At 32.4% G+C, this 16,597-nt stretch overlaps 1 protein-coding gene across 1 annotated transcript; it reads left to right on the top strand.

Moving 5' to 3' along the window:
- The first annotated feature begins 12,365 nt into the window (after nt 1–12,365).
- Nucleotides 12,366–13,958, top strand: LOC107919203 (uncharacterized). The gene is made up of 2 exons (XM_016848713.1): nt 12,366–12,747; nt 13,615–13,958. Exons 1-2 carry the CDS (start codon nt 12,366–12,368, stop codon nt 13,956–13,958), a joined length of 726 nt encoding a protein of 241 aa, XP_016704202.1.
- The last annotated feature ends 2,639 nt before the right edge of the window (nt 13,959–16,597 follow it).

The raw sequence follows: 16,597 nt of genomic DNA on the forward strand, positions 1-16,597 counted from the left end.
ATTAAGGTCTCTTCGCCGCCTTCTTTTGTTTTTTTAGGTTAATTATTAACAATATAAATTGATTATAAAATAATATGAATTAATGGTAATTGCTTATTTTCTGTTTAGGTTTAAATATTCCAAGGGAACTTGTATTTTTTTAAATTAAAAATTTAATCTATGTATTTTAATTTTGAGACATTGAATCCTTGTTTTTTTTATTTAACAACCTTGCTCTAAGCTAACTTCTTTCCAATTTTGCTGTTACTGGTTGATGAGACCATTTATAGGAAAAGGCAAAATAACTTTTATAGCTCTTGATATTTACAGTTTTTGTAAATTTAACCCTTACTCTTTATAAATACATAAAAAGTCTAAAAATTTAAAAATATTCTAAAATTATGGAAAAAATAAAAACTTTTTAAAAGTTAAAGAAGATATAGAATTTAATTACCAGAATATTCTGTCCTTCGGTTCATGATTTCAATTTGAAGCACTAAACATGAACAATTTTATCTCTTTATGTACGAAAAAGTATTTAAAATGCAAACTTAAAAAACATAAAGAAACTAATGCAAAACCATGTCCTTGAATCATCTCATCTGCTTAGCTACACAACTATGATTGATTTCTACACTGCTAAACTTAATAATTCTTTCAATTTTGTTTAGTTATCCCTAAAATCTCAATAATGTTCATCCCTTCAAAAAGTATATGAAAATGTTTTGTCCATGAGCAGGGATATAAAGATTAACAAAAAATTAGTAATAAAATACTATGAATTAATGGTAATTGTTGTTTCAAAATCAAAATTTGTGTTTAATTTTGAAATTTATATTTTCATTTTTTTTTACTTTATAATGTAACGTTGCATATAACAAAACTTTGCATTTTTTATTTCAGCTTTTGTTTTCGTTTATAATTTAAATATCAATTTAAAAATTTAAAAGCTTTTTTTTTAATGTCAATTTTAATTTGAATATTTTTTAAGTTTATTTCCAACTTTTTATCATAAGAAGTAATAAATAGATTTTGTATTTACCTGTAAATTTCTTATTTTCTGTTTAGGTTTAACTGTTTCGAGGGTTTTTTTATTTTTTTTAAATTTAAAATTTAATCCTTGTACTTTAAAATCTAAACTTAAAAAAACATAAAGAAACTAATACAAAACCACACCTCTGCATTATCTCATCTGCTTAGCTACCCAACTATGATTGATTTCTAAATTGCTAAACCTAATAATTCTTTCAATTTCGTTTTGTAAACACAGAGCATCAATTCTTGATTAACAAACCCAATATATATTAGTTACACATAAAAACTCGACAATGTTCATCCCTTCGAAAAGTATATGAAAGTATTTCTCCCATGAGAAGGGGATATAAAAATTTCAAAGCAAACACTGTTAGAAAATAATGGATATTTTGGAACTTTGAGGCATATTATTTTATTGATAAAATTGAAGGTTTGAATAATAAATAATGGATTTATATTATATATAATATGCTCAAAATTCTTGAGTGATGAACGATAAATTGATGCTCAAATTAAACAATAGTTTCGTCTCTTGATGAACAGTTGTATCTTTTGAATAATTGTATCTCTTGGTGAACAAATTCGTGACTTGATTAGATTAGTAATTATTTCCTATAATTAATTTAAAAATAGTTTCTCCAATTCACAATCCCTTGGGTACGATCTTTGGAATACTTATCATTGTTCCGTTGTAACACAAACCTATATTACAATTTGGCTCGTACGCTTGCGGATACCGTCGATTTAATTATATATATTTTTGGTGTGATATTTACGTTTATAGGTAGTCAATGAGTCATCCTTTCGAATCAAGATTCCCAATGATTTAGGTAATGGTTTTTAGATTTTTATTTTTGAAGTTTAGAGAATTTTAATTTTTTAATAATTTTACTTTTTTATTAAAATTGTATAATTTCTTATTTTTAGGACTTTTATTAATAATATATATTTTTAGAATTTTAGAATTTTTTTATCATCTATTTTTCAAGAGTAAAAGTCAAATTGATAAAAATTGTAAATGCTAGGGTTATAAAAGTTATTTTGTCTTTTTTTTCTATAATTGCCTTATTAGATACTAACGGTTTATCCAATTAATTCCTTATTAAATAATTCATATTTAACATTCAATTAATTAGTTCTGAAAAGTATAAAAAAAGGTTTATCCAATACATTTTAAACCCTTTAACATTGAAAGCATTTAAATTTAAATGTTAAATAAATGCTCTCATTTCTAATTCCAAAGTTCATGTGGGATTTGTAAAGCAAGTTAGTAGTAGAATTAGGGTAGATTTAGATAGGTGGTGCAGTGTGTTTAGCTTACTTTTTACCTCACGCTACAGTATTGTTACAGTATTTAATTTTACCGCCACCGCTGTTTTTACACTAATTGTAGTTAAACGCATCGCTCATTTAAACCCCCTTATTTAAGGCCACTTCGGTGCTGATAAGTGCTAAAAGTAACATGTTTCAGTCTTATTCTTAATGCGTTTTTGGGTGATTATTTTATGCTAAGGGTGAATTTTATGCTCATAATCCTTTAAATTCATGTTTTTATACTTAGGAGAGCATTTGGGAGTAAAAGGAGCGAAAAACAATTGAAAATCAAAAAATGGGAGTGAGTAACAAGAGCCACATGGGCTGACTCCTTCCACACAACCTAGACACATGGCCGTGTGAGCCACATGGGCTGCCATAAGGCCATGCGGCAGGCCATGTTGATTTCACGAATTTGGACGCCAAACAGCGGAAAAACACAATTTTTAGGTTTTTCAAGCATTCTAAAAATTATATATGACAAAAATAAGAAGATAGGAGTAGGTCGTCATAGAATACTCAAGAAAATAACTGGAAAAACACCATTGAAGCGGATTCTGAAGCAAATTTCCATCAAGATTGAAGATTCCCTTTTGATTTCTTGGAAGATTATTATGAGTTTCTTTGTTTCTTGTGGTTATACTGTCTTTGGAATGTTTTTAACTGCAATCATGAACTAATTTTCTAAATACCTAAGGGAAATGAACCCTATGACGAATTTTTTCTTTTGATTTTTAATTTACACAATAAAGACTTAGATCTTGTTCTCAATTATGTGTGCTTAATTCTTGATTTGATATTTCTAAAATATTGATCCATATTTGATGTGCTTAAATTAGAGAAGCAATAGATCCTGTTAAGAGTATATTTAGCGTAATTGAGTGGAGTTGTATGCAATCCTAGAAATAGGATAACATAAATCTACCGGATTAGAGTCAAATCTAATAGATGAATCCATAGATCGAGTTAATATGATAATAGGGGTTTTAATTAGAAAGAAATTTCAATTAATCAACCTAAAGTCAGTTGCTCTTATTCTTAAAGAGGGATATTAACATAATTTAGGGATTTCTATGGATCAAGATACTAAGTGAAGAAGTTGCGTAATTTAGATTGATAGTGACAGATGAAGTCTAGGTAAATTATTTCTTGGGTATTATTTCGCTTCTTGGTTATTATTCGATTATTTTCCTAATTTGTTCTTTATAGCGTTCGTAGTTAATTAATTTAGCTAATTTTAGTTATCAATCAATCGCTTCAATTTATCGGTTAAATAATAGAAAAACAGTAATTACTAGTACTTTTAGTCTTCTTGGGAACGATATATTTGCTCTCCGTAGTTATACTATTAATTGATAGGTGTACTTGTTTTAGTCAAATTTTTAGTTGTTTTGGGGACATTAAGTTTTTGGTGCTATTGCGTAATTTAATTTTTACATTCTAAATTTTTTCATTTTTTTATTCTAACAGGTTCTTTTGGTTTATGACTAGAGGCAACCCCTTGGAACCGTTAGCTTTTTACAGTGAGATTGAAAAGATTGCTCGCAGAAATCGTAGAGAGGTTAAAGAAGTAAGGCAAGACCAACATATTTTAGTAGACGATTAAAATCAAAAGGATATTACCGTAGAGATGAAAAATGCAACCATTCCAACCTGGCCTAGATGGTAAACCCGAGCTGAAGAGATTACATTAATTACCGAAGTGATCCTTTCCTCTTTTTTTTTTTTCAAATCCATTTTCTATTCTAAACTTGTTTTAAAATAATGAATATCTCATATTAATCAATTAAAAACTAAAATTAACTTGGCAAGGGAAAATAAATCAATAATCCTTGTATAATAAATTAACCTGTGTAAAACACTTAATAAATTAACAACATTATAAAATCATTATCAATAAGTAATATTAAGCATAAACCATTCCATCTATAGAAATACCTATTAATAACATGCATCTTAATTAATGTAATTAAAAGTAGTTGTCCCATACCATAATTTTTAAAAGAATAAAATGATAATCATAATAATAATTATTAATAATTATTAACAAGAACAAGTCGAGAGCCTCCGGATGTCGAGTCTGCATCCTAGTCTGTTAGGTTATCTAAAAAGATGGAAAATAAGGGGAGTGAGCTATAGAAGCTTAGTGTGAGTCCCTCTACAATAAACTAAATCAATATTTTATTATAAACATTATGGATAGGAATCAATTTCACATATCAGTCAATTCAATACGATAATTTAGTTTTGCTACTTAAGCATGCAAACATCAACATTCAGTCATAATCAATTGAATGAATTTAGTTATCAAATCATTATACCTTTCACAATAACCATATGCACATTTAACAGTTCAACCATTTTGATATGTACCTTACATTAGTATGCACAATCTGTCATGCAATGATCATTTAACATTTCATTTAAAAATAAAAAATCCCACCCTCGAGCACTAAATCACACCAAAATAGGGAGTTCCCCAGAACTCCTCCTCCAAACACACCAAATTATGGACTTAATACCACAAACATTCATTGGGTGTAGATAAAAGCTGTCGTTTGGTTGAGGATCCACAACCTCTTGTAGTTAAAATGTGTCAGAGGGATCATGGACGCCCAGTAACAATAACATTGCAGTTGGAATCTGTCGTTTTGTGAGTACACAGTAAGACCGTCGTAGTTGGAATTTACAGAGGCTGTGAGTACGCAATAAACATTTGTTTAACTATGGAGTCACGGCCGCTCATAGATAATAGTTTTCAGAGGGATCGTGCAGCACAGTGAGATTGCAGTTGGAACCTATCGTTCTGTGGGTACACAGTCAATCATTCGTTTATTGTAATAGCCTATTTTTTAGTAGTGTCAGAAATGGGGGTTTAAGGGCCACAAATCCGACATGAGAGTTTGAAGATATTATTAATTAATATTTTATTCAAGTAAAATACTATTCACATTTGATTTAATGATTTCTATTAATTGAAAGTATAATTAGGCTCAAGTGGTATGTCCCTAAAGTCGAGTGGTTTTAGAAAATGAGGTATCAGGACCTCATTTCTATAAACTGAGCTCGTAAATATTTATTTATGGAGTGTTATTAGGGTCATATTAAAATTTGGTTAAGAAATTTTAACGTTTAAATAGTTAATTAAGTGAAAAGGACTAAATTGAAAAAGGTGCAAAAGTTAACCATTATAGGTTTATTTGCATGAAACTGATTTAACACATAGATTAACAACTTAAATTGGTAAATTTTCCAAGCTTAAATATATTAGACGGATGTGTTATGGTTTTTAGTGAAATTTTAATTATTTTTAATGGTTAATTTTGTAATTTGATAAATTAGTAATTAAAATAAAAGATGAAAAAATATAATACTATCATCTTTTTCCATCTTTTTTTTTGAAACCGTATAGCCATGATGAAGCATAAAGAACATTCAACCAAGCTATATTAGGGTGCACATCAAGAAACAACTTGAACAGACACAAATTAGTAGTAGAATAGTGGTCGGTTTGTGTTAGAAGTCATTTATGAGTTCAGGTAAGTGCATAACTTGGTTAAATTAGTTACTATTTTAGTAAATTTAATGTCTAATTGTGTATATATGTGAATCAAAATTTGTTGGTTTGAAAGAAATAATTAAGAGCACAGTTGAAAGACATTATGACACTATGCTGGAATTAAATAAGACCATAGTTGAAAGAAATTATGGCATCATACTAGAAACGAGTAAAACCATAGCTAAAAAGACATTATGGCATCACGATTTTAATGAATAAGACCAGCTGAAAGATGTTATGGCATCATGATTCTAATGAGTAAGACCATAGCTAAAAGACGCTATGACATCATGAATCAGACGAACAAAACCATTGTTAAAAGACACTATGGCATCAAATCGGGAATGAATAAGACCATGGTTGAAATACACCATGACATCAAGTCAGGAATGAATAAGACCATGGTTGAAAGACACCATGGCATCCTTCAACCATTCGCTATTCACGTAACATGTTTCGATTGAGATATGTATTATAAATATGAATATGAAATGAATGTTTTGACTAGTATAGTTTGTTAATGAATATTTATGCTTTGGTGTGATTATATGTTTCATATGTCTATAAATATGTTAACTAGTGATGTTGTGGTGTGTTTAGGGAATTAAATGGTTATATGAGTATTATCTGAGTAGTCGATGTTATTCTATTTGGTTCAATGGGTAAATAAAGCTTAAATGAGTATATGAACATATAAAATGAATCATGATTTTGGATAATGAAGTGGATTCTAATGATATGTGTAATTGAAAGGAAAATATGGTTTATTGTAAATGTAGAAGTGATGAATTACAAAAAGGAAATGTTGACATGTTATATACCATGTTTTGGTTGGAATTATACGTGCATTGCTCCACCAACTAACCATGTGAGGTGTTTTGTATAAGAAAGGAAATTTGGTCTATGACTAAACAAAATTCTGCTTAATTTAATGTATTTATTAAGTTTAAGTTTCCTTTATACGAGCTTACTAAGCATTAATTTCTTACATAGTTGTTTCCTTCTGTTTTGTAGATCATCGGGAGCTCGATCGGTTGGAATCTTCATCGGTGCATGATCACACTATTTATCAACCATTTTGGTAACTTTTGTATAATTTGGGATAATGGTTATAAATGGCATGTATAAGGTTGTATGTCTATTTGGTATGCCTTGGATTGTTCCAAGCTTCGATGTACCTTAATGCTTTTGTTGATGGTCTGCATATGAAGTGTAATTATAAGATGTTAATGGTTGTGCATGGCCTTTTGAAATTAGGAAGGAAATAATTGATTGATATGTTTTTCGATATGGGTATTTGGTATATTTGAAGTATGTTAAATGATTGAACTTGTGATGTTAAATTGATCTAGGTTAGGTGTTTAAATTTGGTACCTTTGAATGGCATATTGGTTAGAACATATAGGATGGATAAATTGGTATGTTTTGTATGTGTTTAAGGTGTGTTTTGGTCATTTGAATGTGTGTGGGAAAGGTGTGTTTTGGTATGCAAGCATAGGTTTTGAAATGACTTATTTTAGGGGCTAAATTAGGAGCACACGGCCTGGGACACGAACTGTCACATGGCCATGTGCCACACACAGGCACTCCACATGACCATGTTTCATTTTAATTTTAGATACAGGTTCCACACGGTCTGGCACATGGCCTGCGACAGACCGTGTGACTCAAGTCAGTGAGTTACACGGGCAAACACATAGGCTAGGACATGGCCTAGCCATACGACCGTGTGACCCCTGTTTCCTAAATTTTCAACTTTTTCCTAAATTTTTTGTTTTGTTTCAAATTGATCCTGAAATGTTCCCAAACTATTTTTAAGACCCGTAGGCTTGGTTTAAGTCCCGTAAGTCTATTAATCCTTAATTTAAATTGAGTTATTCAATAATAGTTTATGAATTGCATAATTGTTTCTATTTTGATGTTGAATGTTCTATTTTGTATGGTAATGTTTTGTAACCCTAATTCGGCGATGGAGACGGGCTAAGGGTGTTAAATTCATGCAGTCAATATGAGCTGACATTCTTCCTCCTTTCATATCGTGCCCCTATGCATATGCAATGTAATAATTTTTTAATGCATTCATTCACTCAATTATTAATATTTTTTACATTCTATTTCATTGCATAATAACGACATTCACAATTATATCCATCAGCCAATAGTTCAATCATTTAGGCATACGAGATGTTCATTCAGTATTTATAACATTGATAAATATAAAATCATTCATGGATCAAGCAATTAACCAAAAGCAATTATATTCATAAATTCATTCATTCATATATTTAATCATTCTAATCCTAGTCCAGGACCTAATTGTATAATTTAGTTCTCTAGATGCCATTTGAAACCAATTCAAGGACCAGTTTCCATAAAATAATAAAGGTTAAGGTAAAACTGTAATTTTTGAAGAATAGTGCCAAAATTGTAAAATCTGAAAAAACCTGTGGCAAAACTGTAAAGTCTAGAAAAATAGTGGCAAAACTGTAAAATCTAGAAAAATAGTGGCATAATTGTAAAATCTAAAAAACCATTGTCACAATTATAAAATCTAAAAAATATAGTGTCAAAACTATAAAATCTAAAAAACTAGTGGCACAACTGTAAAATCTAGAAAACACAGTGGCAAAATTGTAAAATCTAAAAAGTGACTGTGTAGAGGTTGTGGTCGTGTGGGCCTAAACTTAGACATGATTTGATTCGATTTTCATAAAAGAACACACACCTGACTTTTCTAGGGTCTCGAGCGATTACCCTTTGTTCAAGCTCTATCTAATCACCTATAAAGGCCTTTCAGTCGATAAAAAGCAAGAATCAATGATGAATTTTCAAGATTTGTGGGGTTTTTCAGAAAAAAATGTTAAAGATTTTTAACGGGTTGAAAGATTTAACGAAAATAACAAAATTCCAAAATTGGTGAGTTATAATAAATCAAAACGAGAATTTGTACTAAAAATTTGATGAAAATACGGAGCGTAATTGACGAAAAATCAACCGGTAGAGAAACGATTTGAAATCGGGAATAGATTTTGGTTCGGGAACAAAATTAATTATCAACAATTTAGAGAAAATATTTTCAAAGGAAAAGATGAAGAAGAAAAGGGAAATAAATAGAAATAAGAAAGATGAATTCTGTTAGGATTTGAAAAGGAGTAATTTGAATTCTAGTTAGGATAAGAAGATAAAAAGATATGAACTTCTATTTCTATTTGAATTTTTTAGAAGGATAAGATATGAATTCTAGATAAGTTTAAGAAAAAAAATCAAAATCCTATTACGATAAGGATAATGACTAAATGGCAAGATGAAGCAAACTTTAGGGGTTGTTTTAGTAATTAAACCATTCTGCCAAAATCAACAAAAATGAGAAAGAGTTGGCTTGACATGAACCTAGGTGTGTTAGGGGAAAGGAGTAAGCTTAATCATTGGGCTACTGCCCATACCATGTTTTTTCTTTACCATAATTAATTCTTATACTAACTTGGTTTCCATCCTTAATTGCTTGAAAACTAAATAGGATTAATTCTTATCCCTAAACTGTTAGTTTTTTATAGTGAGATTGAGAAAACTGCTCGTAGAAATTGAAGAGAAGTTAGAGAGGTAAGGCAAAGTCAATAGATTTTAATAGACAATCAAGAGGAAAAGGATATTACTTTGAAGATGGAAAATAATAACATAATGAACAAATTCCTGCAACTCCTACTCTTCGTACTACTGATAACTCTTGAAAAGAGTTATATTTAAGGACTCTAAATGGAATTAATTGGTTGTAATTAAGTGAATACATTTGCATTCTTAGGATATTTTTAGAACATTGCATAACAAAGCTTGTATTCCAATATAATGGTCATTATTTGCTACTTTTATCAGTTGGGGAGGAAATGTGTGGTTTTGTGTGAACATAGGCGTAGGAAGAGGAAGAAGATGAAGAGGGAATATAAGGAAGCGAAACATTGTCGTGGGAAATGGTGAGATTGATTGCCAACAAAATTGCCACGGCAATTCCAGGAAGATGACTCAACACTTTATCCACGTCATTCTCAATCAGCTATGCGTGTACCAGAAAAACCAACCTGAAAAGAGGAATGAAAAATGCATGTTGAAGTGGGATGAATCTACCCAATAAAAGAAGGAGACAGAAGAAGAAAAAGAGAGGAGAAATCAATGTGAGAAAGAGATTGGTGACAACAATCCTCTCTCTCCATAAAGAAGAACTCCATTAGAGAATTCCAGAGAAAGAAAGGGTAGCGGATATAAAGAGCAGAATACAGACGTGGAGAAGGGGAAGAGACATCTAACCTGGGTTCACATACAATCGGAAGATAAAAGCGAAGCTAGAGTGTGGCGAGAAATCTTGCAATTTTTGCCTTTGTTTTTCCTGATTTTTGTGATTCAAACTTGTTTTAGGGTTGATGAATGATTTTAATTGGGTGTTAACTTTTCCACCCATGAACTAAATATTTTCTGGGTTGGAGTTATTGGGGTGAATGTTTTATCATCTTTAATGCCCGTGATTTGAGATTGCCTATATCACTGCTTCATTCAATTTATAATTATTTTAAATACATGCATGCAATCTCTAGACATAGTTGATTGTGTGCTGTGTTGTTAGATGTATTTTTAATTCTGAAAAGGTTAAATATACTGAATCTTGAATTTTTTAATGCAAGCGAATAATAGACAGGATATTCGTAGCACTCTAGACATAAATGTCGTGAGTTGTACAAAGAACGTTTATTGTAGTTATTAATCCGGAGTTTTGTAGAAATACAATAACTCATATTTTTAGCTTAAGATCTAGCTATCGAAAGAGGCAAGTTATAGTGGTGACTCTTTGAGCAGTTGATTAGACAATATTTTTCCATGGCATTACTTTGATATGAGCATTTCACCTGAATAATTCCAACTCTATTCATTCAGCAACAAAAATACTCTTACTTTTCTCTGTAATTTGCCACTACATTTTATTTGCCATATCAATTATTTGTTTTTAGCATTTAATTACATGAATTAATTATACAAACATCCTATTCAATTTGAGAGTATTTCCTATTATTTAGTATAACCAATAGGCTTATAATAACTTACTCAATTTCTTACCAATTTCCTATATTTGTGGAGACGATACTTACTTATCACTTTATTACTTGAATGACGTGTACACTTGCACAATTGCATTAGTTATTTAAACACAACAAGTTTTTGGCGCCATCCTTATGGAACATTTGCTTTAAGAAGAATTTCATTTGGGTTATGTAATGCCCTGACAACTTTCCAGTGTTGCATGATGGCAATATTTTCTGACATGGTGGAGAAGTTCCTTGAAGTATTCATGGATGATTTCTCGGTGTTTGACGACACTTTTGAAAATTGCCTAACAAATTTGGAGTAGTAATTTGCTGATGTCAAGAAACAAATCTAATGCTGAATTGAGAAAAATGCCACTTCATGGTTAGTGAAGGCATTTTTGTGGGCCACAAGATTTCACAGTGAGGAATTGCCGTCGACAAAGCAAAAATAGAAGTCATTGAAAAGTTACCATCACCCACTTCAATGAAAGGAATTAGAAGCTTCCTTGGTCATGCTGGATTTTACTATCACTTTATCAAGGATTTTTCTAAGATATCAAAGCCTCCATGTCAATTGTTGGAGCAAAACAGACCATTTCATTTCGATGAGTTATGCTCAAAGGCGTTCAAAGAGTTAATGAGCGATTAATTACAACATTTATAGTCAGTGCACCAGACTGGACTATGCCATTTGAACTAATATGTGATGCAAATGACTTTGTTGTCGAAGCAGTGTTGGTGCCAAAAAAAGCCAAGATGTTTCATGCTATATATTATGCCAGTTGCACGCTGACAGATTCACAACTCAATTACACCACTACAGAGAAAGAATTGTTAGCAATAATGTTTGCCTTTGAAAAATTCAAAGCTTATTTAGTGGGCCCCAAATTCATAGTTTATACAGACCATTCTGCCATCAAATGCTTGGTGACAAAAAAAGAGGCCAAACCTAGACTCATTAAATGGATATTTTTGTTGCATGAATTTGATTTGGAAATCAAAGATAGGAAAGGCACTAAAAATCAAGTTGCCGATCACTTGTCATAACTGGAGGTAGGGAATAAGTAGGGAATAAGCAATATGCAGATCAAGTAATTCAGAGATGTATTCCAGATGATGAATTTCAAAGTATCCTGCATCACTGTCATTTTGCACCTTATAGTGGACATTTTGGAAGCATGTGAATTGCTGCAAAGGTTTTCCAATCTGGTTTTTATTGGCCCAGCATGTTTAAAGATGCTAATGAGTTCTGTCAAAACTGTGATCACTGTCAAAGAACTGGTAACTTATCAAGAAGACATGAAATGTCGCTGCAAAATATTTTAAAGGTGAAATTATTTGATGTTTGGGGAATTGATTTCATGGGTTTATTCCCACCATCCTGAGGAAAAATCTATATTCTTGTCGCTATGGATTATGTCTCCAAATGGGTTGAAACTGTGGCTTTACCTACAAATGATGCCAAATTAGTTCTGAGATTCCTACATACAAATATTTTTACCAGGTTTGGTACTCATCGTGCCTTAATTAGTGGTAAAGGCTCACATTTTGATTGCAGATTAGTTGCCAACGCTCTAAACAAATATGAGTTTAAACATAAAATTGCCATGGCATATCACCCCCAAACAAATGGACAAGCTAAAATTTCCAACAGAGAAATCAAGCAGATTCAGGAGAAAGTTTTCAATCCCAACCTCAAGGATTGGTCAGTAAGGTTGGATGAAGATTTGTGGGCTTATCGCACAAATTTCAAGACACCATTGGGAATGTCACCTGTCAAGCTTGTCTATGGTAAACCATATCATTTGCCAGTTGAGCTAGAACACAAAGCACTTTGGGCAATCAAAAAACTAAACATGGACTGAGGTGCTGCTGCCACTCATCGCCTACTGGAGCTTAATAAGATGGATGAATTTTGAGCTTAAGCTTATGAGAATGCGAGACTGTACAAAGAAAAGACAATGCACTAGCATGACAAGAAAATTTTGCCACCGCAATTTGTACCTAGACAATAAGTCTTGTTTTTCAATTCCAGACTTAAACTATTTCCTAGAAAATTAAAGTCGAGATGGTTTGGACCATTCAAAGTCGAGCGTATATATCCTTATGGATTTGTCGATGTTAAATATGAAAAAATAGGATCCACTTTCAAAGTCAATGGTCAACGCCTGAAACACTATTTTGGAACTCCTATAATGGGTGACAAAGAAATTCATTTCTCTTCGCAATACTTAATAATTGTTCTTTTGTAGAAATTTTTCTTTATTTATTTTTTTTAAACTTTCCTTATTTGTTACCCAATAAATTTATTTAACTATTTTTTTTCTTGTTACAGGTTTTTCTTTGGGCTGAAATAAGTACAAATTGGAGCCATTAGCCCAAATTATTTTAGTTCTCCCAAATTTGCGCTAATTCCACTTTCTTTTCCTACTAAATGTTAATTGTTTTGCTTTGTCAACACATGATTGAGGCCAGTCTTATCGCACACGTCACAATTTCTTTTCTCCCACGTTTTACCCTAGTCGATTCAGTTTCCTCCCACATTTTCATCCAACTTTGTTCTCCACTTTTACTCTCTGTTTCACTCATAATAGACATAAAATGTCGCCTTTTTCATTTTTCAACTGTATATATTCTCTTAAATAACTTCCCAAATAGCTTTTGCTTCAACCTTTGCCTCTCCACTCACCTTCTTCAGTAAACTTGCTAAAGAGAAATACCATAAAAATATTTCCAAACGACCATTCTGCATGGAAAAAAGATTCGTTGTTCAGGATGCTCCCTTTATGGGGTATACAGAGGCTATATCATCAATTGTCGAAAAGCATGGGTGGGGAATCTTTTGTCTCCATCCTGATGATGTCCTCCCAAAGGTAGTGAAAGAGTTTTATGCCCACATTACTTCTTTTGACAATGCATTTATATACATGCGTGGAGCATCAGTTCTATTTGATGAGGACTCCATCAATGCTCAATATGGATTGTCTAAAGGTCCTAACTAAATTTGTGAAGAAAATGTCCCCAAAAAGATTACCCCAGGTTCTCGTTGATGTTTGTGTGGAAGGTACACAATGGTTAATCTTAAGAAATGACTGCCACACCATCAACAAAGTCTCATTGAAGCCTCAATGCAAGATTTGGTACCATTTCTTGAAAACTCGTCTCATTCCTTCTACACATAATGGTACAATCTCTAAAGACCGGTTATTGCTTCTCTACTCCATAATGGTGGGCCAAAAGATTAACGTTGGAAAAATCATCTTTCATAAGACTTATCGTTGTTCCCAAAAGAATGTTGGCAGATTAAATTTCCCCTCACTGATCACTACACCCAGTTAAAGAGTCAAGGTTCCCTTGTCACAAAATGAAGATCACCTTCCTAAAAAAAGGGCTATTACTATGCACATTGCACAGAAACTGGTTGGCAAGGAAATGCCAAGGAAAACTAGCACACCTCCATCTTCTCCTCCTAGGACTGCTTCTGCTACTCCCTCGACTTTTCATACTAAGTTTGAGCAGCGAATGATTGAAGCTATAGAAGGTTTGAAACAACAATTTTGTGTGTTGAAAAAACATCAAAAAATGCTTGTCATTGGCTTTGGCAAAGCTCAAGAGGAAATGACCATCTTTTGGGGATATGTCTTCCAATGTGATATTGCCATTCGTAAATCTTTGCAAAAGAATTTCTCACGCCTAATGCAACCATTTCATGTTTTTCCTAAGGAACTGCTATTAAATCCTGAAGCAAAAGATGAAGAACCTACTACTGCCTCCATGCATAACCACAACCCAGAAAGATGAAGCTTAGACAGAATTTGTCCACATTGAATCTGATGATGATGGAAGGGATACCACTCAGACTACTGCACCTACACCACAATCCAAGGCCTCTATGACTACCCAAGAATGTGTAGTTCATCAACTGATTAATGAAATCACAACGTCTGATACCGACAATGATGAGGAAGAAGTGCCCATCAACCAACTTAAGAGAAAAAGATTTAAGAAGACTGTTGGTAAAATCGTTCATGCTGATAGTGATGACCAGGATAGGCTACAATGTTATTTTAATGCTCATTAATTTTTGTCTTTTTTAATCTATTTCATGCATTCATGTAGCTTTTATTCATTTTACTCTGTCATGTTCATACATTAAGGACAATGCATCCCTTAGGTTTGGAGGTGTGTTGTGCATAGATACTGCATTGTTAATTGTTCATACAATCTTTTTGCCATAACGTTCAATTGCCATTCAACTACCTGATTATGTGAGTATATGGTTATCAATCATATACAATGAGGATAATAACTCTTCTTTGTAAACTTAGAAAATATGGTGATAGTTGTTTAGGCATGTTTAGCATAGGACAGGTGTTGAAATGAATTTCTAAAAGTAGAATAATTGAAATAAAAATGCAATTAGGCTATAGTAGCATTCTTTTAATAAATTTAGGACTTCTATACTTAAATTCAATATAGTAATATGGTATAATTTTTGTCATGGTAAAATAACATGAATACTCCAATGTTTGAACCTGTTGAGTAGGTTTGTAACACTCATAACCCGTATCTATCGCCGGAATAGGGTTATAGAGTATTACTGTAAAATCGTAACTTTAAAACATACTCTTAACATGGAAAAATTCAATCAGAAACATGTATATCATCCCTTATTCGAGCCCCTGAGGCCTTAAAAGCACTTTAGAAACAATTCGGGACTAAATCGGAAACATTTGAAACATTGAAGAAAAAGTTGGAAAATTTGAATTGCGAGGGTCACACGGCCGTGTGACTCACACGGCTAAGACACATGTTTGTGCCTTAGGCCCTATAACATTTGAAATAGGGACACATGGCCGTGTCCCAACCCGTGTCCGTGCCCGTGTAACTCTCTGACTTGGGTCACATGGCCAAGCCATATGCCCATGTGTCAAGACATGTAACTCTTGAAATGGCCTCACACGCCCGTATGCCAGGCCGTGTGCTAGGTCGTGTAATTGCTTGACTTGAAAATTTTGAAACTTACAAGGGACACACAGTCGTGTCGCATGGTGTCACACATGGGTGAGACACGTGCCCATGTCTTAGGCCGTATGGACAAGAAATTGGCCAAAATCAAGTCATTCCCCTCACCCATTTCAAGCATGTACCTAAACACATTTTGCACATATGACCAAGGCATCAAAACCTACCCAAACATGTATAAAAATGACCAATTCACCATACCATTTATTCTTTCAACCAATATGGCAATAAGGCACCTTAATCACAATCAATCAAACATACTTAAACATATGCATATTTGGTCATATTTCAACCAACTTATTTCCATATCGAAACATATCACAATTGACACGTTTCAATCGTACCATACTAGATTCATGCCATATCAAAATAACCTTACCATTTGGACCACTTCTCCTATGCATCAAAACCATCTATATGACACAAATCTAGCATTTCAAAATGGTACTAACAACCAACATATACACATACTATATTTCAATCATGCACATCTGTTCAAAACCTTTCTAAAGCATACCATAACTTGACCATGTTGAGGTCAATTCATCGCTTACCACTTTGGCCATTCAAACATGCATTAAAACATTTTCAAAATAACACATATCAACAAGGCATC

This window comes from Gossypium hirsutum, chromosome D13 (assembly GCF_007990345.1).
Source record: "Gossypium hirsutum isolate 1008001.06 chromosome D13, Gossypium_hirsutum_v2.1, whole genome shotgun sequence".
NCBI lineage: Eukaryota > Viridiplantae > Streptophyta > Magnoliopsida > Malvales > Malvaceae > Gossypium > Gossypium hirsutum.

What these genes read in the sequence shown, in the direction of transcription:
- LOC107919203 (XM_016848713.1), top strand. Translation starts at nt 12,366, where the DNA reads ATGGATTATGTCTCCAAATGGGTTGAAACTGTGGCTTTACCTACAAAT. An exon ending in ACCTGTCAAGCTTGTCTATG is followed by an intron (nt 12,748 to 13,614) that starts GTAAACCATATC and finishes CTTCCCAAATAG; the next exon opens with CTTTTGCTTCAACCTTTGCC.